The sequence below is a fragment of the Ammospiza caudacuta genome, chromosome 1 (assembly GCF_027887145.1).
Source record: "Ammospiza caudacuta isolate bAmmCau1 chromosome 1, bAmmCau1.pri, whole genome shotgun sequence".
In the NCBI taxonomy this organism is placed as follows: Eukaryota; Metazoa; Chordata; class Aves; order Passeriformes; family Passerellidae; genus Ammospiza; species Ammospiza caudacuta.
Genome location: NC_080593.1, coordinates 98,808,877 through 98,835,811, shown reverse-complemented (window position 1 = coordinate 98,835,811; position 26,935 = coordinate 98,808,877). Strand labels below are relative to the sequence as shown.

General features: G+C 38.0%; 1 protein-coding gene across 1 annotated transcript in view; it reads left to right on the top strand.

The window, feature by feature from the left end:
• Window positions 1-320: 320 nt before the first annotated feature.
• Window positions 321-26,935, top strand: part of DOK6 (docking protein 6) — a 241,688-nt gene continuing 215,073 nt past the window's right edge. The window contains exon 1 of the mRNA XM_058815279.1: window positions 321-418. Within this exon, the coding sequence (XP_058671262.1) occupies window positions 353-418 (66 nt within the window). The 5' untranslated portion in view covers window positions 321-352. The remainder of the gene's footprint in view (window positions 419-26,935) is intronic.

Here is a 26,935-nt window from a genome sequence, read left to right as displayed (position 1 = left end):
GCCGCCGAGCCGCCGCCGGGCGGAGCGGAGCGGAGCGAGCTGGGCGAGGGGCGGCGGCGGCGGAGCGGGGCGGCGAGGGGCGGCCGAGAGCGGAGCGGGGCGGAGCGGCCGCCACCCGCCCGGCGGGGCGGTGCGGTGCGGAGGGAAGCGGAGCGGCCGCGGGAGGAGCAGGGCGCGGGCGGAGCGGAGCGGAGCGCGGCGGCTGCCGCTGCCTGGATGCCAGAAGCGCCTCTGGAACCAGCGGCCGGCGGCACCCGGGAGGGCCCGGGAGAGGAGGAGGAGGAGGCGACGGCAGCGGCGGCGGAGGCGGAGGACTCCGGGCGCGGACGGGGGGAAGCAGGCAGCGCTTGCCATGGCCTCCAACTTTAACGATATAGTCAAGCAGGGCTACGTAAAAATCCGCAGCAGGAAGCTGGGGGTGAGTTCTTTTTCCCTTCGCCGGCCCTGCCCGGGGTGGGGGCGAGGCGCTGGGCAGCGCCTCGCCGGCCTGGGGGGCGGTGGTGCCCCGGGCCGGGGCCGCCAGCGTGGGGCGCGGCGACCTGCTGCTGCCGGGGCTGCTGCTGCCGGGGCTGCTGCTGCTGCCGGGGCTGCTGCTGCTGCTGGGGTTTCTGCTGCTGCCGGGGCTGCTGCTGCCGGGGCTGCTGCTGCCGGGGTTTCTGCTGCTGGGGCTGCTGCCGGGGCTGCTGCTGCCGGTACTGCTGGGGCTGCCTCTGGTGCCGCTGGTGCCGCTGGTGCTTCTGCTGGTGCTGGTGCCGCTGCCGGGGCTTGGGCTTGGTTGGACTTGGCTCCCGGCTCCGGAGGGGTCGGTGGGGAGCGCTGCCATTGCGCCTCGGAGGGAGCCGGCTGCTCCCTTCCCTCTCAGCGATCGCCCGCCAGGGTCACTGTCCGCGGAGAGCTGCGCCCCGTGCCCCAGTGCTCCTGGAGTGCCCCAGCCCAGGGCTGGCGCTCCCCTTTGGCCGTCCCTGCGCTCCCCGGTCCCTCGCCTTGCTGCCTCCGGCAAGGGCTTGGGTGGGGAGAGGAAGGCGCAAGCAGGAGCTGTAAACTTTGTGTACAGATTCTCCCTTTCTCTATCGCTCCAATTTCGGAGGGGCATGTTTTCAATCAGGGCAGGGTCAGAAATCACTCTGCTGATACCGGAATAACAGAGTAAAGCAGGCGTGGAGGTGCGATGGTGCTCTGCCCTAGGGCACGGGGGACTGGGGAATGGGAGCCTGCAGCGCTCCGGGGATGGACCGGGAGGCAGCGGGGTGACAGCCTCATGAGCCTAAAGGCAGATAGAGAGGCTGACAGTGCTTAAAACTAGGGGCAGTCTCTTAGGTGGGGGTGGCTGTTCGCAGTGCCCACCGGGATGCTCAGCGACACCGCGTGTGCTGTCAGATTGGCCATGGGCACTTTCCCTGAAGGGGTGCAGCAAATCTTGAAAAGGCAGTGAAGTTGGAGCAGAGTGTGTGCAGAGGTCAGGATTTTCTAAACTTCAGTCGATGCCGGGAATCATCGGTTTGGGCTGTCTCCTGCCCTTTGTGAGCGAACAGGAATCCTTGCTTGCACATCTGCTGATGTTGCCAGTAATCCTGAAAGGTCCAGGTGCCTTGGCCTCAGGCTGGGAGGAGGTCTGAGGTTCTTTGTGTTCGCTCTTTCGGTTTTCCTTCAGGTGTGCAGAAAAGTGCAGGGTCTCTACCAGCTCTCCCTTCCAGGGAGGTGGTCCCTGCTTCCCCAAAACGTAACATCAGGGACCATGTGAAATCTGCCCTCCTCCTCCGAGTCGTGCTCTGGGAGCTTATCACAGTGCTAATATTTATCTCCTCCTCCCTCTCTCTCCCTTCCCCCCCAGATGCTGTGCATTGCTTGCAGACACAGTGTGCAGGATGGTGGGACACTAATCATGAATTGACCTTTGGAGCCCTTTGGTGACTTGGCAGGGCTGTTAATTTCAAAAGAGCACAGAGAAGTTTGGTCCAATCCCTTAATAGCCTCAACTACAAATGTTTGAGAGATGGTGTAAATTCAAAGAGAATGGATGCTCTTAATGATTTTGCAGCCCCAAAGTCACTCTGTGCATCAGTCAAGCATTAATCTTATCTGAAGAAGCAATTTCTAAGCCTCAGTTTGTTTCTGGCAGTCCTCTGCTTAACCTTTACTGGTCGGTTTTTCCCCTGCTCAGCAGTGTTATTGGATGGGCCCAACACAAAGCGGAGAGATGATGGTATCCCATCACCTTGATGTTAGTAGTTGGAAGCAGAGTTAGTCTATTTGCTTTGCAAATCTGGCTTTGAAGCCATCTCAAGTGTCCTTTAAGTGTGAAATTATGTATATGCATATCTCTATGTATGCAAATACTTTTATATATCTATGTTTATGTCATACGTGCAACAAATGTAGAGTTCATATCGCAGTAATCTTGGATGATACTTGCTGACCTGTGTAAAAAAATTGTGAAGAGAGCGATATTTCATTGCAGAATGTCTTATGTGGCTTGAATATTTTGTTTTGGAGATATCTGATTTTTTTTTTTAAGGGAGACACATAAAACTTTTTTTGCATAGATGCTTTCCGTGGTCATAATGATTATTGTACCTCTACACTAAGCAGAAGGGAAATAGTTCATATGGTGTCTGTGGAGGATTTTCTCCTGCTGAAGTGTGAGAGGGTGACAATTCAGACCATACAGCCTCAGGCAGGTGGTAGTATAAGCTTAAATATGACATATGGAAATGCACATCTGAATAAATCTATTAAATACAATTTAAAATGGATTATATTTTATAGAAAATAGCGTCAAAATTCAAATGAATGTGATGGTTGAAAGGTATGAATATGTGTGTATATATCCATAGCTAATTGGATTCTTGTGACTGAATATCTAAATTAATGCAATTTTTATTCACCCAGTGAAACATTAAAGGTTTGTCTTTTTTTCCTTTATGTCTGTCTCCAAGTTCAAACCTTAATGACTTGCACTGGAGCCGTCATTATGTAGGTGAATACATCAGTTTTCAGGGGTATAAATGTCTGCTAGCAAATGAATATTTCTAACCTCCAAAAATACAAAAATACTTAGAAGAGGGAAGAGAGCTATAGGTTCTGGAAACTAAAGCTAAGATAATTTTTAAACATGGCAATAGAATTTTATCTCTTGCTATGTTATGTTTCATTCTTACACACTGGAAGTTACTGGGTAGGTTTTTTTGGGCATAATAGTCTACATTCTTTGAATATTTCAAAGTCTCCTGAAAAGCAGATTGATTAAAACTTGGAGAGCTGAGGTGTCTAATACCAATTTTAGTACTAGACTTGGGCAATAAAACTAATTCTAACCTTTAGGCTTGTAGCCAGTTCGTTATGGAAATTTTTCCAATTCAGCTTTTATTCTGTTTTGTGACTGAAGGAGCCTTGGCTAGGAATCAAATGGAAGATATTTCAATAGTATATTTATATTTTATTGAAAAAAAACCCACAACAACAAGCTTTCATTTGGGGAGACCTTTCTGGTAGAATTTACTTCTTTAAGAATTTAATGTACAGAAACCCAAGTAGTAAATCTTCATCTAATTGTAAAATAGAAATCTTTATGATTTTTTTTAAGAAGAAGGATGTTTACTTCTGATGTTTTACACCTATACCTTGCTGTAAGTACTTGTTACCCTTTCTGCCTACTCCCCACATACCTTCAAATTCTGTTCATCGTACTCATGAAGTCAGGACTCAAGCTGGTTTCCTGTCAGTAATTGATTCTGTTCAGAAAAGTGATTTGAAGACAAAAATGATGCCTAAATCATGGAAATACATGGCAAGAAGAACTACAAGAATTTGTCCTTACTTTTTTGTTTAGTGATACTTGTTCATTAACTTTTATTTTGCCTGCTTTTCACTGTAATCCTTACATGCTTGTTTACAGAAATTCATTAATAAGTAAAATGGAATGGTGTATTCTTCTGACAGTCCAGTGTTTTCAAGAAGATCTCATTGTTTTGATACCTTTATGATACTACAGTTGCTTTTGTTGTAAGGTTGGAGAGTCAGCTGAGGAGGTGTTTACCAGCCTCTCTGTTGCTGTATTCTGACTCTGGCAGTACCGTGGTTCCTGCCATGGAGATGTCAGGCCACAAAGAGCCATCCAGCCAGCCTGAACACTTAGTCTGTCTCCTTGCTTTTGTTAGGCATGAACTGTACATGAAACTTTTCTCTGGTGCCTTGAAATGTCACATATATGTTCAAGGCTTTGCAGTAGTCAAGGTCATGTGTATTCGTCATGTCTTCATCAAGGTATCACGGTGTCTTTGAAACTTAGAAACTGTAGTCATTGAGGATGACTGTAATTAAAATCTTTATAAAATCTGTTTCCCTGCAGCCTAAATATGCCTTTCTTTTCAGTGCCCTGGCATTCCCACATTGTTTGATATTTTGCTTTTCTCTAATACTACATAAAGGAAAGACTCATTCTAGCAGCCATTACATTTGATCTGTGTGACCCTTCTTTGAAATAAATTTGATTGTAATGTGGTGTGCTGTTCAGATCAGAATAGGTCATTTGTGTAGTGTGGAGCAGGACTGTGCTGCCTTTGTTCTTTTGGAATCTTTCATACTTGTGTCACATTAAAATTCATATGACACAATTTTGTACTGCACTGGCTGTGCTTATAGGCTGAAACTTTCTTGTAGCAGATTGGAATCCCTTTGTTGCCTCCTAATAAACTAAGCTGTGAGGATTTCATGCCTTGCTGAAGTGCTGTTTCTTAGAAAAAAAAACCAATTTGATGTCACATTAGGAAGTCTAATTAAAAATGAACAAATATTGTGTCACTTTGTTTTGACCCATATCAACCTTTGAAGTCATAATCTTATTGTTTGTTTGTTTTTGTCTTTTTTTTTTTTTTTTTTTTTGTCATGCCTCAGCCATAGAATGAAAGAATCCTATCTCTTGGAAATTTTCACTCTGTTTGTTAATAATTACTAATTTTTCCATGTTTCCACATACTAAGTGTAATTATTTTCTGGGTGCTTCAGTTTATACTCTAGTACATCTATCCAAAGAGAAAATTGTACCTGCTAGTCAGTCTTGACTGAGTAATAAATAATAGGTTGCTCTTAGTCACCAAATTAGAAGTTTTACCATATAACCTCCCCCTGTTTTTAACCATACTTTTAGATCATTGCAGATACCTTTTCTGTAAATGAACACAGTGTTCCTCCTTCTGCAGTTAACCCGTCTTAAATCAATCAGGACTAACAATGCTATGACTATGAACCACTGATTGCAGTTTTGTTCCTCTTGAAATAATGCAGGATGTGCCTTACAAAATCCTAACGTTCAATTGATATTGTGTATATTTTGGGTGAAGAAAGAAAAGGGACCTGCAAAATTTTTTGGATTTGAGATTACATTGATTGATCACACTGGCTCAGCAAGTGGGTCATGATGAATACAGAGTGCAAAGTAAAGGTTCTTCTGTTTCTTTGAGTTGCCACAGCATATACAAAGAAACAAACAAACACATGGAAAAGTACAAGCAAGTAGTGCAGCTGGAATGGATAACCTTTCCATAGATTGTTTCATATTATTATCTATTGGAAAGGTGTTCAGCCTGATTGTAAGCACCAAGACTGCCATTTGTATAACCACATCCTGACTGGTGATAAAAACTGAGTTACATCTTGAAGTATGAAAATAATTTGAATGAAACTATAAAACCTTACTTCCTATTTATAATAAATTCATTTAATTTTTATAAAGCTCCAGATGGACAGGATTTAGATCACAGATTCCTTCCTCATAAAGGAGTTTCTTTTTCACCATAGTTCAAGGCAACCTGAGATATGGAATTAAAAGGATTTCAGTGTAATCCATTAAAGAAGCTAGTCACATTTGCTACTTAATACTGAAAGTATCATTTAAAATACCAATAATTACTCCTTTCATTCCTCTTGCTACAGTTATGTGAATGGATTTGAAGAATTAAAAGGAAAATACATGGATTTCCAATTTGGTCATTATGTAAAGAACAATCGTCTTGAGCTTCTGACCAGTTTTTATTGATTAAGCCTATTGTACAGGAAGTTGAAAGAAATATCTTGCAGCCATGGTAAACAAGGACAAAAAGTCCCACAACTTTTTATGCTAATGTTTGTGTTAAAGCAACTTGTGGGTCAGGTTTGTGGTAAGAACTTTGAAGTTGGCTGTGCTTCCCAGTTATTTTCTTGATGTGCTTTTCCACCTCTTCATTCCCAAGAGGTGTGATAGCCAAAGGGCTAGTAATTTTGTAATGGATGGCACTTACGTAGAGTCAAATAGTTCCCTTTTGTAGATAGCATATCACATCCATGTTATCAATGGATTATAGATGTTTCTATTTTTACTCTTGTGTGTAATGCCATTGGCCTCAGTGAGATTACACATTAGCTATGTGAAGATTACACAAAGAAGTGTTTGTACAGACTCTCACTTGCATATTGTGAGATGGTAAAATTTTATTGAGAATTTGTTGTATCTCCTGCAAGGACTTCTGTTTTTCATTTAGGAATCTGTCATTTTTGTCTTATAATGGACATTAGAACCTGATGAAAAGACCCTGAAGTCAGTTTAAGGAACCCATTAACTTTGGTGGCTTTGGTTCGGTGTCCATGTGGGAACATTAGCCACATGCATAGAACATGAATTTCCTTGTTGTAAAATGCCTTTCAAATCCTACTCAAAGGAATTGTCCTTTCTGAAATTGGTAATTATGGAAGGAACATGCTCTATGAGTCCTTGAAATATACAAGGAATTATTCATGTAATTCCAGTAGTGAGTTTTCTTCCTAGTTTTTTAGAAATAATCTCTCTCCGAATCATTCATTCAGATTTTTGCAAGCAGTGCAAAATGCTTTATAGCTGTTGCCTGGCAACAACATATTCAGGCAACAGCGTATGTGAGTCAGTTGTTATATGTTTATATATGTGGCTCTGTATAGAGCATATATTTTAGATAGATACCAATGAGACATTTTAAAAAAGATGTGCTGTGAAATGCTCTTTTTAAAAATAATAAAATTAAAATAAAGGTTTTGGGGTCTGTGTTACCCTGGAAAGTTTGTCTTTTGTTTTAGGTTATGTGAAAGATCAGCTAGCTGAATGGCTTTTCACAAATGTCATGATGTAGTTAATATACTTCCATTCAGTCTGAGCAAGCAGTGTAAAATATTCTCTTTGTTGAAGGCAAGCAATATTTTACATGGATGCTAAATTATATCCCTCTCTGTTCTTTAAATTAATAATGTGTTATTGAACCAAAAAGTGGGTCTTTTTACTGTGTACCGTAGCCTTTCATGTATACAGTATTTGAAATAATAATTGCAAATGTTGCACTGCAATTTTTGTTTTTAATCTTGCAACTTGCAGTGCAACTCTAAGATTCAAAATGATTTGCTGTATTATTGTAATGAATTACAGTTTGATTGACATCTTTTTCTGGAAAAAATACAGACTTCAACTCTACATACTATGAAATTTCTTGAAGAAAATCAATAAAGAAAAACAAGGAAATCTTTTTCTATTGTGGAGAAAGTTTATGTGGTAGGACAAAATTGCAAACTTAAAAAAAGATTTTAGTGAGAGTAGAGTGTGTGCAGTAACTGTCTTGACACTTGGGCACATTAATGTTTATTTTAGTATTCAGAAAACATGTTCACACATCATGTCTGAAGAAGAAAATCTGTGTGATTGATAGATACAGCTCATAAACCACTATATCTGAAAACCTTGTGCAAGTCAAGAGAGTTCCAAACAGTGAGATTTGCAGCTGGCATCGGAATTGAATCTGTTGTCTCCAGGAGTGCTCTTACTGGCTAGGATAGGGTAGGATAGCCTCCTTGGAAAGAGTTTTGGAGATGAATGTTAATTTTGGAGTCTACTTAGAAATTAAGGGGAAAAAAAAGCCTTTTGTAAGGTAGTTATGAAATATGCTTCTTCTCAAAAGTGATCTCCCCTGCAAAATAAGTCTTCCACATTCTGACACTTTTTAACAATTGCAAGGTGTGAAACATGGCATCGCTGTCATACTGAGAGGTTACAAGCCCATGCAAATGGAGCCTCACAGGAATTACTGTTCACTTAAGATGCACATAAATTAGGAAGATAATTAAGGGAAGTGTGTAAATCTTTTAAAAGATTGATCTTCTTTCTCTCTGTTGTTCAGTTGCCAAAATGTCCCTCATCATCTCCGGCTTATCTGGGCTGAACTTTGGAAAGGTTGTATTCATTAACATGTCAGTGAGGAATTAGGAGCGCACAGCATTGACTAGACCTGGAGGGAAAAGTTACTCTGTGTCTGCTGGAGGAAGGGCTCTTTGGCATATTTCCCCTACCTGCTCATGGCAAAAAGAATTAATAGCAAAGTTTAATATCGAAAGGCTGTCACTGCTGTAGAACCAAATTACTGCCATTTCTGAGAAAGAAACCCTTGGTACTTGCATTGCTCTTTGTTTGTCCCTGGTCTTTTTCTTTATATGAGACAGTCTTGCTCTGTGGTACCCTGCCCTCAGAGTGAATTGTATAATCTCATTCTTCATGCAAACACTTTTTTTCCTGCAAAGAGAAAAAGAGTTCATGAAATCTTATAAATCAAGAATACAAAGGAGTTTTCTGAACAAGTGGTCATAATTATTGGCTTTGTATGGTGCCTAAAAAGAAGAGGAAGCTTCATTTTAACTGAAGTTGACGTGTTCAATTATTAATTGCTAGATTGGTATGATGATAATAAGGTGTATGATGTGTATAATATATATATAAAAGTATGACAATAAATCCGCTAATAGCAAAGGGTGGAGGTTAATTTTCATAGCTGTCGCAAGGTTATTAAAATAAAAGATATTTTGCTGAGTTTTATTTTCTGTAATTCTAGTATCTTAAGCTACAGAATGAATTCTAGAGCTTTTTGCACTGTGGATGAAATAACCTCTCTCGAGAAGACAAAAATCTTTGTACTGATATGTTGGACTCAGTATTAGCAAAGTTAAATTTTAGTCTTTTGTTATCTTGAGCACTTTGATTCATTCCAGCCTTATTCTCAATCATACTAAGCCCACTGTACACTAAAAAAATTAAATCTAAAGCTGTGTTAAAGCCCCTTATACCAGCATAGTGAGTGCTTTTAGTGTAAATGGGAAACGTTTCTGAGCTTAACTTTTCTGTTTTTACAATTAGTATAATCTCTTCTCACCCATGATTTCTTTATTTCGTTTGTCTCAAATATAAACTCATGTTAAGTTCTTTAAAATTAATATGTTGGCTAATGCTGACTGTGGTCAAAATATTTTTAGATGCTACAACTCTATAGAGAACACCAGAATAATTCATACTTCGGTTTTGATTTTTGAATTTCATAACTGTGGAATGGCTGAGGTTGAAAGGGATCTCTGGAGGTCACCTGATCCAACCTCTCTCTCAGGCAGGGTCACTGTCTGTTTTAATATGATTATATGATTTGAAGAGTTTTTGGTTGAAAGGAAACTTTTGGTTGTGTTTCATTTAATTCTTCTATGGATTTTTTTTTTTTTTTACAGTCAGGATGTGTTCTGTAATTTTTTTTTAGATTTTTTTATATAAAGGAGGAAAATGTTGTGAATTTTCTACCCAGATCTTACTGATAGAAAATACTGCTCATCAGTTTTCAGTGTTCTTCTTAGAAACAAGTGTCAGGAATAGGAATGCTAGACGTCTGAAGCTGGTAACTTTGATAGGCCCTATGTTTCTTTTGCCCTGAGAAAAAAATTAAAGAACAAAATTGAAGTGGAGAACTTCACTTTTTAAAGTGGATATTGAAATGTTTAAGGTAGAATTGTTCACATCTTACTTGGCAGAACAATCCTGAAAGCTGAGGATGGTGCATGAGACAATTTCATAACTGCTTGGGTTGCTCCTCTGCAGTTGTGAGTGTAAATTTCTGGCCTCGGCCATTCAGAAAAGCTGTCTTTGTCAAATATATGGCACATAGAGTAACAACCCTATTTTAAAGCAGGGGATGGGTTAAAGATGTTACTGCAACATTGTTTTCCTTTCCTAGTGCAGTGTCTTACTGGCCAGGTTTTGAGATGACATCGCTTGCCTCATCTCCAAATTTTATAAAAGGCATATTCTTCCACAAAAAAGTTAGAAACTCCTTACTCTGTAGGCTTATGTGAAGCATTCTGCTACGAATTGCTACTACTTAGCCTTAAGTTGTATGTTTTACCCATAATGTCTAGGAGCCCAGCAGGGGGAATATGTGTTTGCATGGTCCTACAGAGGAAGGTCTGTGGGACTTAGTGCAGGTTGTAGGGCGGAGCAGTTGAGTCCCCTCACAGAGCCTACAGATAACAAAATGCATTGTTTCTTGAGGAATTCTACCTCCACAATATGTGCAATAAAAGAGCACTACAGAAGCAATTATTCAGGGGAAATATATAAGGTTGCAAAAAAAAAAAGGAAAAAAAAGAGAAAAGTCAAATTATGGTTTGCCCATAATAGTAATACTATACTGAAAGCTTCCAGAAGATTTGTAGCATTCAATATTGTCAGGGTACTGGTTTGCCTATAACAAAAAAAGTATTTTTTTCCTGCACAAAAGGAATAATTTTGAGATCACTGAAAGATTGGTATCTTCTTCAGTGTGTCATAGCTTAAAGAAAAAGGTTGAAGATGTAGTGGGTAGCCTTTGCTAAGATTATTTGTTGAACCTTTTTCATTATCAACACACGTAGGTGATGATGTATTAAATGAAGTTGAGTTCCCTCATCATGTTACATTTTTCCAATTACTGAATAATCTGGATGTCTGGGTTTTTTTTGATAGTGAAAATTCTAATGTAGAACCATCTAAAGGAAAAATAAGAGAAAGCAAGCTACTTTTGGCTCCAAGTGTGAGCATGTAGATGAATTTGATCATCTGTTTCAGGTGTAGATAATAGTTACCTTGACTAGATCTCACTGCTCAATGTAAGCACATCTTTAATTTCTTCTGACGTGTTGTAAGATCAAATGTTTTTTACTGGGAAAGCTGTGCAACAGACAAAAAGTTTCTCAGCACTAAATCTGCATTTGTACATAAATTTTGGCTGGTGAGAATTAGTGAAAATTAGTTTTGCAAAAAGCAGAGTGAAAAATCCTGAGATCTATCTTCCCCAATGGACCAGAATCTCTGACAGCTCTGATTCCCAGTAATGACGTGTGATGTAGTAAATTTATAAATATTTTTTAAAAATATAGCAGAAGAAATAAGTGCAAGGAAGGAAGCAGTCTGCTGTAGTCTGATGTTGTTGCAGAAAAACAAGAATAGAATTATTTTATGGTCCTAGAGGTCTTAATAAAGAAGAAGACTGCAGTTTTTTAAAGGTGAAGTAGAGACATTAATGCAAAGGCTCTCTTTCTAGAATATAAGCTAATACACATTACAGGAGTTGTCCAAGACCCAGGGGCCAAATGGAATATTGCGGAGTCACGGCCGTTTCAGAAGGTTCAGGTTATTTTGAAGAATTAGGTCTGAATGCTTGTAGTGTATCATTAGAGATGACTCTTTTCAGACATTTCCTAATCATTTGGGATGAAGATAATGCTTACAAATCATGAAAGGGAGCTGTAACTAATGGTAACAGCTTAGCAGCTGGCAGAGAACATTGGCTAAACTATTGGAATTAGGAATCTGAGGTACATTGAAAATGGAAACCTCACAGTGAGAGGTAAGGAGGAATCTGTGGAGCAGCTATGGAATAGATTTATATGAGATTTATGGCCAATGAGAGGAAAATTTATACTGGTGGACCTTATAGTGCATTTATTTGAGGATAAACTTTGCTGTAGCAGCCTTTATACAATAATATACCTATAGTGTTTAGATGTATTGCTTTGGGATTTTTTGAACTGAAGGAGAAACTGGAAAAGTAAATGCTACTTGTAAATATTTTTGACATGATTTTGACATGATTATAACATAATGCATTGTATGTCCCAAGAGAACCCAGAGGTTAAATATGTTTCAAAATGGTTTTGGAAGTGTATTTTCCAGAATTCTGGATGTCAGAAAAATAATTTTTGCCTGGATTTTTTTTTCTCTCTTCTCTGAAATGGAAAATCAGTACTTTGTGCTGTATTTCTGTATAATATTATTTTATGGCTTAGAGTCATTTCGCTTAAAAAAAAAGAATATTCAAGATTAATCTATCCTGTGCTGCAATCTAAATGAAATGGAATTTAAAACTAGCGAGGTGGTGCCTCTTGTTCAATTCTTCAGAATTCTTTCTTTCTTCCACCCCTGGCTTACCTGAAACATTTCCTAGACCAGGATAACTAATTGATCTTCAGATAGCAAAACTAACAGTTTTCCTTTCTGTAATTTCGAAGTTACAGGAAAGAATATATACCCATTTCATTTAAACAAACAATACTTACTCGATTTAACTTGTACTGATTAAAAGGGACTGAACTAGTGGGCCAAATATCTGCTTGTGGGTAGAGAAGCATATGAAGGAATACAGTGTTCTTCTGTACATGCCAAGCTTTTAAGTTTAGGAAATCGTAAGAAGTTGTAAATGAAATTGATTTTGCTGACCTGAGCTAACCTGCAGTGGTGGCACAGCGTCACTGTCGCTGGTGCTCAGGGCTGAGCCGAATGCACAAAAGATGAAATGAGTTAAGCAGGAGATCTGAAATGGGAAATGCTGCTAGCCACCCTTTGAAGTCAGCTTTAGAGAGCTATAAAACAAAGCAGAGCTGACTGCATAGCCATTAAGATGATCGTGACTGAAATAGTGAGAATGGAAGCTCAACTAGCAATACATAATTACCAAGAGATTCTTGATTTTTGTCACTACTGTTTATTCATTAAGTTAGGCTTGCAGTGACTTTATAAACAAATACAGAGGAAAGACCTCTGGTAAAGAGGGCCAGACCTTCCCTAGACTGTGCAAGTGTCTCTGAAAGGGTGTGTGTTTGCAGGTATCACACACCAGCCTCGGGGCTCACCGTAGCCGTGCTTTGACCAAGCTTCATTCGGTCAGTCCTTTGTTACAGCAATTTCATAAAATTCTCTCAACCCCAGCAAATGCTATCAAAACCTAAGCTGGGCAGAGCAGATCCTCATCTTCAAAATTCTTTTCCCAGGTAGGCAGGTAGTTTTAGGACTGCATCCCATGTAAATGGGATTTGTTCAGATTTCATGCCTCAGCTTTTCTTCAGAATCAGGAGGGTTAAAAAACTCAATTTCTGAACCCAAAAATTGAAATGCTTGTGTAATATTTTGTCCTCAGGACCAGATGCCTTAGGCATAGGCCTTTAATCCCTGTGCCCTAGTTACAGCAATTAAGGTTCATGAAATATAAATTTTGTTACATATGCATCTTGGTTTCTTCTTTTTTCTTCAGTTTCAAAATCAGTCTGAAATATTAATGATCATATTAAATGGACTCCGTTATGTGAATTGCTGTTAATATTGCATTCCAGTTATCCTTAACAGATGCAGTGAATGACATTTTCTAACATTTAGACTTAAATGCACGTTCTCTTGTTGAAGGAAATCTTGACTTTAATAACAGAGTTTCTTTGTAGGTCTGCCTCTTTATCTGCATTTAAGTAAAAAGTTGCTGAAGGTATGCAGCACTTTGGAAAACCACGGCTTATAATTGTTCATGATTTCTAGTGCTGCAGTGCAAATTAATCATTGTGGAACTGTGCTGGGGAGAACAGAAATGCCTAACAGCATTGTGGTCCCTGCCTGAAAGAGCTTACACTCCAACATCTGAGATGTTAAACCTATCCTTCAAAGTCTCATGGCGTTTTTTTTTTTTCACTGAAAGATTTCTCTCAACCTAAATCCATCATTCATTTCTGCCATCCTGTCTATGCAAATGGATTTCTGAAGCTTGATTATAACAGTTCCTTTCTCCCTCCACACTGATGAAGAAGTGGTCACTCATTTGAATGATGTCCCCATCAGTACAGGTTTTTTTTGGGACCAATGATGAGCAATGAGGGTACAGAAGTGGAAAACCAATTTCATTTAAATGGTTCAATAAAAGAAGTGCTGCCTGCATAGCAACAGGTATAGCCTTGCTAGATTATATCTCACTTATAGAGATAGTAGTCCATTCAGTATAGATATGAAGGCTCTCAAATGAAAAATTCACAGCCTTCTGGGGGGTTTGTTTTTGTTTTTGAAGGCAGAGGCGTATGTCACTGTAAAACAACTATATGTACTTTAATGTGGCCAGAAAAGAGGCACTTAGCTGTTCCACTGCAAAAAGAATGAGTTAATAAACCCAGCACACAATCTGTCTCTGCTGTAGCTCTTGGCACACAACAGCCCTAATTGGTGGAAGCTATTGAGGCCTTAATTGCTGATTTTGCAGTACTGCCATGTTTACTGATAAGGTTTAATGCAAGCTAAAATTTGTTAACTAGAGAGAAACAGTCACACTTGCATGAAGAGTGTGAGGACAAACAGCAGGCTTTTCTGAAGCACCAAATGACAACGAGGTATTTCAGCACGTGGAATCATTAGATTTGTCCTTTGAGACTCCTGAAAGGCCTTTCTTTGAGCAGAAAAGCAAGAAAAACTTTGTGTCATACAGCTAGTGCTGAAATAAGCCTATAGTTGAGTGATAGTGTTCACCTCCCTGATTTACGTGATGTTGCTCTGTTCTGAATAGATGAAGGGCCATTGTATTTAAACATTAAGACCTTTAGTTCTTGAACTGAGATATCCTCACATTTTTAACATTATTACTACACTATAATTCAATGGCCTTTTGAGCTACTAACCTGCTGTTTCATTTCTGAACTATTAAGTTAAAAATCATTGTTACTGGTATTTGAGTTTATGGAATAGTAATAAAAATACCAAGTAGTGATGTTATATGGCTGTTTATGTCCAAAAAGCTAAAAGGGAAAGTAAATGGAAATGTGTTTTGTACTTAACATAACACTCTGGAAGTGCCATTATTTTGTGTCTTAGAATGTTTTTGTATACTGCATGCATAGCTTAGAGCAGAGGAATGTGTAAGATGCTAGCTGAGTGAAAAGCAGATGCTGCTGTGAGCTCCTAATGAGTTTTTTCTTTCATGTTTGAAAAATGTGACAGTATTCAAAGAGATTTTGTGCTTGCATATGATTAGGATCTATTTAAAACTGTTGTGGACATACTGTATCTAGAGTGTATTCTCCAAGCATCTCACACAGTTCATAAAATGTGCATCTGCATGTGTATAACCAAGCAGATATTGGAAGTACCCTAGCACAGTGCTTTAATCCAATATTTATTAATGTTCAGGAGATGAGAAACATCATGTTCATCAAGTGTACTGAGAAAACTAATAGTAATTAGCATTATATTAATTTTTTCTGCAGCTTAAATGGAAATTGTGTCAAACATACATTAATTATGATTGTAAATTTTCTCTACTCCTTAGACCAATTTTGTTTCAAACCGTATTCAGTTGAGTTGTAACTCCATGTGGATCTATGACAGTATAAAATATTAAGACTTGTATTACATAGTGGTTTAGATACATAATAAAACAGCTTTAAAGCTCTTTAGACACATAACAAGACAGGTTGGTTTTGAGTTTCCTCAGGGCTCTGCACTTCTGTAGTAGTCCTTGTTGGTTCAGTAGTTTTAGCCTTGAAAGGCTGATAGACAAAACAGACCTACCATCAGTGAGGCTGTGCTTAAAACTTATCTACGCAGATGTGAGAGTTGCTCCCAAGTCCAAGGCAACAAGGGCTGTATCTTTCTGCTGGTTTTAAAAGCCTTGGGGGTTTGCAAGTCTGGCTCACAAGAACGACCTTCTTGCCAGGCTGTTTGGCAGACTTGTGTGGATATCCATGGAATGGGTAGCACTTCGTTCTTTAAGCAATCTGATTCAGAATCCACTAATGTCTGCTGATGTTCTGTTACCCACAGATGCAGCAAAATCTATCTAAATCCTGTTAGTTTTACTAAAATTTGAATAGCAATGTATTTCAAGAAGGGTTATGGAAATTGCAAAATAATTTGCAGTAGCACAGATCCATTGTCTCTTTAACTCCAAAGCTGTGTGCTTCCTTGTGGGTGGGGTTAAAAGAAAAAACAAAACCAAAAAACAAACAAACAAAACATCACCCACCAAAAACCAAACCAAAAATAGAAAAAAGCCCCCTAAAAATAGAAAAAAATACCCAACAAAAAACCAAAGAGAAAGGAAAAAATATGTCACTTTCTTTCCTTTCTGTTGCCAAGAAACAGTTACAGAAATGCATCCATCTACTCCCTTAGCATAGAAAAGGGTCTTCTGTCAAATACCAGTGGCAACAAGTCATGAGCTTTTCTCTGCCTTTCCTTTCACCTCACTGAAGTGTGAAACAAACAATATAAGATAGTAAGTTTTTACTAAGATAAAGTGGGAAATAAACTAATACATTCTTGAACTAGGTAACATTTTAGACATATTAAATCTTGCACGTAATCTGGATGTGAGTGTTGGCAATATTATATTACAGTTCTGTCTTTAATTTTCTACCAGTAATTTTGATATAGCATTTCCTGCATGAACTTTATGAACTAAATCCTGTATAGTGCTTTACTGTCAATGGTCATGAAAGTTTTTGTTTTATCTCCTGTTCCAATTCTTTTCTGGGATACCTTCTTCCCCTTATAAATTGTGATGCAGAATTAAAATTTGTAGGACAAAGTTTTAGAAGAATAAAATGTGACTTGTTTTTATCTTTTCTATAGAATATATTAGCACAAACATGATGGTATTTTTTCTGCCTACCGCAATGCTGAGAGAGGTGGTAATTCCAATATTCTGTGTAAATAGCAAATCAAAATTATGAAACATAAAGTTTATAGTCTAATGCACATTAAAATTGTGTGTTAATGGACATTATTATTTGCTTTATATTCTACAATAATAATTCCACAGTTTGGTCTGTTATTGGACTTTAGCTGTCCAGAACTTTTATTTGCTTTACCAGAAGTAAACAAATTTCAAATAGAAAATTGCCTTTGTTAGTAATTGATACTTATATATTTGTCTAATCTGAAATCAGTGGTGAGATAAATAGTTTGTTATTATTCCTTTCCTCTCTCTAATCAGTAGAGGGCTCTACCAAACTAGTCAGTTTCTGGTCATGGTGTTTGCATTTGATTGAGGATGTTTGAGTGATTTGAGTAAGTAGTTAAGATGTTTGCCAATGAAGGAGGTTCTTGATAACTTTTTTTTTTTTTTTTGCATGTAAATTAAGAAGAAAACTCGTGGTTAACACTTACAATGCAGATATTTCAGGTGCTAATTTTACTTAAGTGTTGCACTCCTGTGATTGACAGTCATATCCTAGGGCATCTTGTACTCATTTACTACTTTGTATGTATATGTTTCAGCAAAATATCTTGGACTAAAGAGAATTTCCTACTTTAAAAAGCAGTGGACAAAATAGTTTAATTTGAATATAATAATAATAGTAATGAAAGATTTAATAAGAATGAAACAATTTATATTTTCATACCTCTATTCCAGTTGGATTCCTCAATTCCTTTAAAAAACTTTCTTGTGAGTTCTTGTCCAGTATACTCTTCTGTTTGCTGTTGTCATTTGTATAAGGCAAACAGAATGAATAATAACTTATATTCTCTTCTGTCATGTCTGGTTTTAGGGCAGACATCTGATCTGATTTCAGCAAGTAGGAGTTCTACTACTCCAAGAGAATTTTTCCAAAATTTCTGTGGACCAAGACATGCAGTCTAGGAAGAAAAAAAAAATAAAAAAGAAGAAGAAAAAAAGGCTGAAATGAAGAAACAGTTTGTTTCCGTAGTTGCATTTTCCGCTTACAATTCTTTGATGCATCATAAATGTAGAAAGCATGGCTATTAACTTGATTCACTCTCTTTCACAATACAATGTCGCTGCTCTGGAGAGAGATTCCAGACAGTGCTGGACAAGCAGAAAATAGATGTGGTGAAACAGAAATAGCTGTTGGAATGAGCAAATGAAGGAAACTTTAGAAACAGCAATATAATGTATGAAAAACATTTTCTAAATGAGGAATAAAGGAATATAAGCTAGGTAGCTAAAATTGCAGCTTCTAGTTTCCAACATTGTTACACTTGTTATAATGGGGCTTTAAGCCTGCAATACTTGGTAGTCTTGTGTAGGAGGGATTTTGCTGCAGGAGAAAATGTCCTACCTGATTCCTTACCATGGGGCTGTTTTAACTGCACACTAATATGACAGCATGTTCTAACAGGATAATAGATAAGCTGCACACATGTTGCAATACAGTCATTAAATTTTAAATGTTTGGCTAGATCTGCCTTTTGAATTTCCTTTCTCACAACTGCAGTGGTTACTAATGTATTATTGATGTAACTGGAAAAAAAACCCTGTAAAATTTCAGGCACTTGACTGATCACATTTGGAAACACAGCTAAACACATGATGTCAGATATCGTTTTCAAAGAAGATAAAGCAAGCCTGGGATCATCCAGTTCAGGGATGCTAATCATATATGGTCAGGATAAACATAAAAGGGAAAGATCAGGGAAGATAGGTTCATATTTTATTTCCAGGCTTCAGTTGGCCCTTTACTACCTACATTAAGGCAATTCAACAGTCATCTATGATGAATAATAGAAAAAAAAACAGCTACAATTTGTGTTTTGCTCTCTCAAACTCTCTGAACCTCTTTCTTTTACACATCTGCTGTCAGTGCTGTTGAGTCAGCAGCTTACTTCAATTCCAGTAATCAAAACTCTTAAAAAATTTCTTTGCTGCTTTTGTTTGCCCCACAAAAGCAGCGTCTGTCAACATAATCTCCTTTCATTTTTAGAATCAAAGAATTATTAAAGTTGGAAAAGACTTCCAAGATCATCAAGTCCAACTTTTTACTAAACACCACAATGTGAACTAACCCATAGCAACAAGTGCCATGTCCAGTTGGTTCTTTAATGCTCCCAGGAATGGTGACCCTACTTCTTCCCTGTCAGCCCATTCCAGTGCCCGACAATGCTTTCTCTGAAAAAATTCTCCATAATGTTCCACCTGAGCCTTTCCTGGCATGGCTTGAGGCCATTTCCTCTTGTCCTGTTCCTGCTTACCTCTGTTCTTCATCTTTTCCCTCGTGGAAATCTACCCATGAGTCTCCAAAGATTTAATTTCTATCCAAGGTCACAGGACTTTGGACTTATCAAGGTTTGGCAGCTGGAAAAATTACATTTGGCAGCATGACCATTTTCTTTGGAGCCCAGTTAATGCCAGCACACTGCTCAAGCTTTGCTCTTAGCTAATATCTTCTCTACTGGAGGCCTTGAAAACTGCAGACAATTAAGATAATGTTTCTCTTGGTTTCATCTCTGCAAACAGCCATCATACTACCTCTTTGTCAGTGTTGTAAATTCTCTTTTTCATATTAGAAGTAGTACTTGAGGTGATACACAAATCACAACCAGTATTTCTGGTTGGACACCTTTTATTCAGTAAGGCAACGTACCCAGAAGCAGGAGACTGTGCAGGCATGCCTGGAGGGGCTTCTAGCTGGGTATTGAGGAAGAGCTTCAGGGGGCTGTTCATTTATCAGGTCTGCAAATGATGCCATAGCCTTGTCTGCGAGCACCAGGAGCTCCTTCTTCGGTGGCATGAGCTGTACAACACCTTGTTGATGTTTGTGTGTGCCTGTGTGCCTTCTCCTTCTAGCAAGCCTGCCAGCAGCAGGGGTGTAGCAGCTCCTGCAGGCTCAGTGGGACAATTGGTCTCCAGAGCCTATCAGTCCTTGGGAAACTCTCACATGCTGCTTTCTCAGCAGTGTTAGATTCAAATGTGTTTCCTCTCTTTGGACAGTTTTTGCTAACTAGTTTCTCCAATCAAACATTTAAGAGCCTTTTCATGGCACAGGAAGTTCCATGGTTTGATTTTCTGCTATGTGATTCTTGTCTCATCAGTGATGAGAATAATCTTTTGCAAGCTCTGTGTTCATATTTCACACTCCCTTTTCTGCTTGTTGTCTTGGTAATAATCATTAGTATTAGACTAAATCTGAATAAGAAGCTTCCAGCGAGTGGAACTGATGCAAAACTAAGTGCTGAGTGAGAAGACAACCCATGCAGAGTGAAAGAATGCCAAACTCTTTATTTGTAAAGTGCAGAAACGTGATAAGAGTAACAGTCTTATTTATGGCATTGAGAATCAGTGTCCTCTCATGTAGTTAATGTGGCTGCTCAGCAAAATTCATTCTTCTTTTTTTTTTTTTTGATTGTGTGTTTATGCAATGATGCTACCCTGATGGAAAAGCAAGCAGGAGGTTGATTGAACACAGCATTAAAAGCCCAGCTTGTTTTAAGAAGGTATGTAAGTGCAGACATCCTCAAAACTTTCACTGTTTTTCACACCAGTTCAAGCACTGTGTAAGTCGGTTATCTTTGTAGTCCTCCCTCTTTAAGTTGCTAGACAGATTTCATGATGCCTTAATTTAGGGTGTATTAGCTGAATGTTTCTCTTTACTGGTAACGTTGGAGATGTTGTTGCACAACCAAACATGCATTTACACTCGTGAACATAAAAGCCATTTTATCCTTTTGCCTTATAGTCTGTGGCCTTTCTTACCTGAATAAAATGCTGATTTATTAAATGAATACTTCTTTCAATTGTGTTATGTAATTTCTGACAAAAGCATAAATAGTTGTAGTAATTAAAGGGCTATGTTTGGCATTTACAACTCCTTGTTGCAGTTGAGTTAAAAAATAATAATTTTTTGTTGCAAAAATAAAAAAAGAGAAGTTACCTGTGTGAATAATAGTACCATTAGATAGAGTTGTTACCTGACATTTTTGTCTAAATTCTAAAGTTACTTCCTATAATAGCTATGCATCTAGATTGTGAAAGAGATGACAAAGGAGCAGGAGTCAAGTAAAGGAATATATTTAATTTCACCAAAAATACTTTAGACAAATAGTTGAATGCAATTTAATTTATTTGAAAAATTCCCTAAGATATGTCTCTGCAGCTCTGCTTAGAAGGCCATGCATAAGCCACATAGTAAGAACTTCACCTATCTAAAGTATTTCTGAATTGTCAGTCAATGAATAGCAAGGCTTCATACTGATTTGAAGTTATTATGATATGTACTATGACAGCTTCTTCCTCCATGCATGCTTCTGTAGTGTTTCTCAGGACTTCTATTGAGAGATCACCTCTGGAATGACAGGAATGACAGTATTGGTAGCTTAGAGTCAGATCCCAATATAAAAGGAAAATCTTGATTTCAGTCTGTGGGATTTTAAGCTATTTTTATCTTACATAAGATAGGATTTTCCTTCCCTATGTTATGCAGTCTTTAATCTTTCCATCAAAAATGGGATCATATGTGGTTATCTTCTCACAGAAACTGGAATCTGAGAACTTACTATATAACACTGTGAGAAATTGAATTATGCGGGTTTAAGACTGACAATTATGTCAATATGTGCTGTACACTTGTAGGCCTGGATTCAAAATTTTTCTGCATTTACTTGAGGAGTATTGAGACCTCAGGCATTTCCTGGCCTTTAGATAAAACAGCTTCACAATTTTATGTCTGAAAGGCCTTTGAGCAGTTTCTATGCAGTATTGGCCTGCAACTCTCTTGTATTATCGGTGCTTTAAATTCTTGGAAGACAAGTGCTCCTGAAATGTGTCTCCTATATGGAATTGTTTTGAGGGTATTTTCCTTGAAGCTTATGAAATGATGCAGTACAATCTTATGTCAGAACCTGGTTTTATACACTATTTCTGGTTGTTTATACTATTTCACTATCCTTTTCTTATAAGTAAATGAGTCTAACACACTGGCATTAAAGGAGAGCTGAGCTGACTTCAGTACATATCCAAGCACATAGGTGGCAAAGCACTGAGAGGACAAAGGTATCTTTCATTTTACATATGATGCAATATGAGGAAGACTCCCAATGCACAATTAATGCCAGGCCACTGCTAGTGGTCCTGCAGAAACCATACAGGAAGGCATACAGGTTGTTCTTCCTGTACAACAGATTTGGTGACCATGAGGCTGCATGGAGAATTTTGCACAGGATAACTAAAAATCTTCATGGTTTGAGAGAGCTTGGCCATCCCTTCCCTGACAGACATTTAAAGGTCCTACAGCAGCAGCATTCAAAGATTGCTTGCACAAACTGTTATGCTGGAAAATGTTTTACATACTGGTTATATGTGTTGTGTGTAGTACAGCGTGGCTCAGCAGCAAGTCCTGCAGTAAATAACCTCGTTGTGTGTCTGTATGTTAGGAGCTTTGCCTTAGAACTGAGCAGGTCATGCTGCAAGGAGAATGGCAGTCAGATGGGGAAAGGCTCATTTTTGGGGAGCATTTCTGTCTGTGTGTTTGTTCTTACAGTGTCATTGTTATAGAGCTGTTGTGTGCATCATTTCACATTCCCACGTACCTGAGGCTGCAGGGAGTGATGCCCACTGTCCTCATGGCATCAGGCTGTGAATTGGGCAGGGAGCTCTGTGCTGAGGGTGCCAGTGGAGGCTGGATGTGATGATGTGTTTATCTGCCAGACATAATTCCTAAGCATGTGCATGTCATGTTTCAAGTAGCAGGCAGTCCTCTGCACTGCTTTCAACAGGGGTGGCTGAGCCCAGACATACAAAGCTATTGAGACTTCACGTTCTTTTGGGTTAAATCTCACTTTTTCTTCAGGTTTTTCAAGAGGGTCTAACCCAAATTCTAAGATCTATAGGATATGTTTGCTCAGAATCTTTTAAAACCTGTTTTTATGTGAAAAGCACAGTTGTATGAAACAAGTCTTCAAGTGTTGCAGCTCTTTTCCTTCCTTCACACCCATAATGAAATGCCCTGCCATTTCCCGAGATCTTTTAGAGCAGAGAAACCAATTTGTATAATATAAATTGGTTTCATTTTGTGATGTCTTGTTACTATTCAATAACAAGATTAAAATAATTTAGCACCTATTTTTAGGTTGGTTAGTATTCATAGGGCTGTTTTAATCAACCTGACTTCAGAAAGATTCCATTATGTTAAGCTTATCCCTGGCTGCAGATGAAATAATTCTGGATTAATGTCATCAAGGTGTGCTTTGAAGGTGGGAGAGTAGGTCTTACATTGATAGCAACTGTATCAATAGCTGAACGTATAATTTTTCTTGCAAAAATTGGAGAATTTTTTCTTTGGTTATGCATTCACATGACACTGAATCTTTTTTTTTTAGCATGGGTAAGGTGCCCTGAGAAGAGTAAAGATGCTGACAGAAGAACAGGAATCAAACTATCATCTTCACACCTGAGGTTCAATTTAATATACTACTATTTCATATGAAATTAGTTGCCTCAATACTAATAAAAGTAGGTTATTTTAAGGGTGACTTTTTATGAGAGTGGTGTAGAACTTCTCTAGCAAGTCTGACTTACTTTCTCACTCCTTTTTTTTTTTTTTATTTTATACTGATTTTTCAGTGATTCTTTAACTGATTTCATTCCTTCTTTACCAGAACTCTGTATCATTTTATTTCTGTTTTCCTCTATAGTTACTCCAGAAGTTATCCTGAAGCCCTTGTGGCCCACTTTATGCCTTGCTCACGATGTGTAAGATCAGCAGAGTTCACCTTTCCATTTTATTTTTCATTGGTAAAATGGAGATGATGTCAGCCAAAAACCACATAACATGCCTTTTGTGTTTAACACAATTAGGACCTGTATATAGAATATGAACCTTATATCAAAAATCCTGAGTGCCTGGCTCACTTAAACCCTCTGCACGTTTTTAATTAGAAGTGCAGATTTTCATGTTCAAACTTAAGCATTTAAAATTCAGTGAATAAATGTACTATGATAGGGCAAACTCAGTCCCTTTTAATGAAGAGGTGCATATGCTAATCAGTGATATAATATGTTGGATTTTTTTTTTTTAGTTGTGAAATTAAATTCTTTCATTCATGACTGCCAAGAGTCTGATCCACTAGTCACATTTGGTAATGGACATCTTCTACTATAGAAGGCTATAGTGCTTTTATAACTACAACTTGTTTTTCAGAACTTTTTGTACTGACAAAAAATGCAATTAAAATTTATCCTCCTGGGGAGAAAAATCTTCTTAGGGGATTATGCCACTTGTGTCATGGTTAGACAAAGTATTTCAGCCCTGTTTAATGGTTTATTCTAGTCCTAGTATTAGGACAATGCAATTTCAGGTGTGCTAGATACTAAGCATTTATACATTTTCACTTTATAAATGTGTTTTTCCTTTCAGAAAATACAATCTAGGTTATTTACATAGTTTAGGTCTTAAGTTACACTTTCTGTAGTATGTAGAAATCCAGCTATGCATACAGTGATAAAAGTGTACAGTTATAGCATTATGACTAATTATTTCGTTTCAGTGATCTAATTATTTAATGGTGCAATATTTTATATATAAGCCTAAAGCAGAATTCCAGTTTTGAACTCCTGGAGTTTAGTAATTGCTCATCATTTGCAATTTGTACTTATTCTGGACAATAGATACGTTACTCAACAAAACAAACTTTTCCATGTCATTTGCTTCATTGTTAGAGGGCAACTGAGGCATAGTAGCAGAAATATGCTTGCAGAAGGCAATGAGATTACAAAAGGATAATAACTGATAGTAACAAAATATTTAATAATAGTATTGATGAAAGGTTTCAAATGCAATCTGTGATAGGCTACAAGGTTCACAGTTGAAATATTATGCATTATAATTTTTCTCTGTAGTGTTTGGGAGCTAGAGTGAATAAGCTCCATACACTGAATGTGTATGGAAAGGGAAAATGCTGTTTGCCTAAGAACAGAGAATGCTGCCATTATTTTGTTATAAAAAGTTGCCCAAAAAAAAAAAAAAAAAAAAATCTGACATTGTGCTTGGAAACAGTCTGTGCTTCAGTTTCTGTTGAATTCTATACGTACAGATTATAAAATTACTTTTGTGGCGATGTTTTTGTTGTTCCAAACCTCTTTTAAGGTAGCATAAATATAGCAAGTCTCTTCTGTAGGGAAAAAACAAACACAAAAGTAAGATTTATAATATATCATAAGATTAAAAGTAAATTATTTTAACAGAAATATCTAATGTTGGTTTGATTAACTGCAAAATATCAGAGAAAGTATAAATTAAAGCTGGGAATAAAAGCATCTGTCTAATATCTAGGCACAAAGTTCAGACAACTCCATCATTTTAAGCAGCACACAATTATCTTAGTTACGGTCTCTGCATTAGTGGAAGAAGCTTCAGACAGTTTTTTTTGTTCTGCTTTTAACTAGGGTCTTGTCTTATACTGTGTCTTTAAAAACTTTGCAGTTAATTACAGAGTAAAAAAAAAATAAAACAAAACTAACAAACTAACAAACTAACAAACATTTCCAGCGAACCTAACACCTCTTCAACCAAGCCTAACAACTAGTTTCTGTGATCATGTCACAGTATTCTACCTCAAATTACGGTTGCCACATAAAGTAACTGTGGTCAGAAAGCCAAGACCCTTGATTTGAATGTGAAAATTAAACACAGTCCTAAAATTCTCTGTGTTTCTGAATTGGAATGAACATAAAATTATTTGTTTTAAGGTGTGTGCTTAACTTTCATGTTTATCAGATGGTTGTCTTTAAAAGTAGAAACCTGAATGAATTGATTTTAAGAGGAAAATTTGTTGGAATTGGAGAATATAAACAATGCAGACAAACATTTGAATAATTCTGCAGGATTTGATTCAGTAAGTCCCCTTGCATGTGCCAGGGAAACATGTTATTCAACAAATACTCTTTTTACTCAGACTGCTTTTTATATTACTGCCTGAAATTCATAAAATAAGGAAGAACATTTATGAAATATTAAGATATCATCGTGACAGATGAAATGCAGTGCTACAGGGCTCACTGCATAAAAATTATATCATTCTGCTGGCTTTGAAATGTTTTATGACACTTCTTGACGGCCTCACAACATTAATTTTAAATCAAAAAATTATTCAAAAAATAAGTGGAATTGCATGTCTTTGCAAATGGCAGAATGAACTGTTAGAAAAGGGATGGAGCCATACAAACCCAAATCCATTTCAATTCCCTGGTGTAGTCAATAATGCTTATCAATATACTTACTATCAGAGTGTAGGATTGTTCTTCATTTCAAACCAGAATTTCCTTTACAGAAGAAATTATGAATGTCATTACATCTCAATATTACTAAGTATTTCCCATTCTTAATGATCAATGAGCAGTACTTATACAGCAGTCTTTCAAGATCAAATACTGTCATGTTTCCCAATTCCTTTTCTCTCTGCCATTTCTTTTCTTCAAAAGTGTCTCTCCTGAACAAGTTACTGGGGAAAAGATGTGACGTAGTAACAATGGGTGTCTGAGAGTGCCTTTAGGAAGCACAAAATTGATGGGCTTGTTATGAATCAGGGGATGACTGTAAGAAAAACTAATTTTTTTTTTTTTCTGAAGCACAGCTTGCCCTTTCATTATGATTCATAGGTATAAGGGTAATGTCTTCTTCCAGTTGATGGAGGACTTGAATGACACTGCCTGTGTGGCGGACTGATCTTAATGTGACCGTCATGTTCTTGAGAAAGATAGTGCCAGCGTTGCTTCTCTTTTAGCACCTCTGTGGCAGGATAAATCATAGCATTCCTTATCCTTCCTTTGCACTGGTAAGTACAGTGATCATTCATTTCTGATCTTCACTTAACTCAGGACTGTAAAGCTGGGCAGAGAAAAAGCAAGCTGTCATCATTAGGAAAACAACAGGTTCACGAGTAAAAACAATTCTTTCTTATTTTGGAAGCGAGGTGGAATTGTTGTCCCTTAGGTGTGGTTAAAGAGATTGCTTGCCCCTTGGGTGAAGGTTGCACACTCAATTTCATACTCAAGAAGATTGATCCTAACTCCCCAGAAATCAATGATTTTTAAATTTTTCCCTGCCTTAATGGACACTT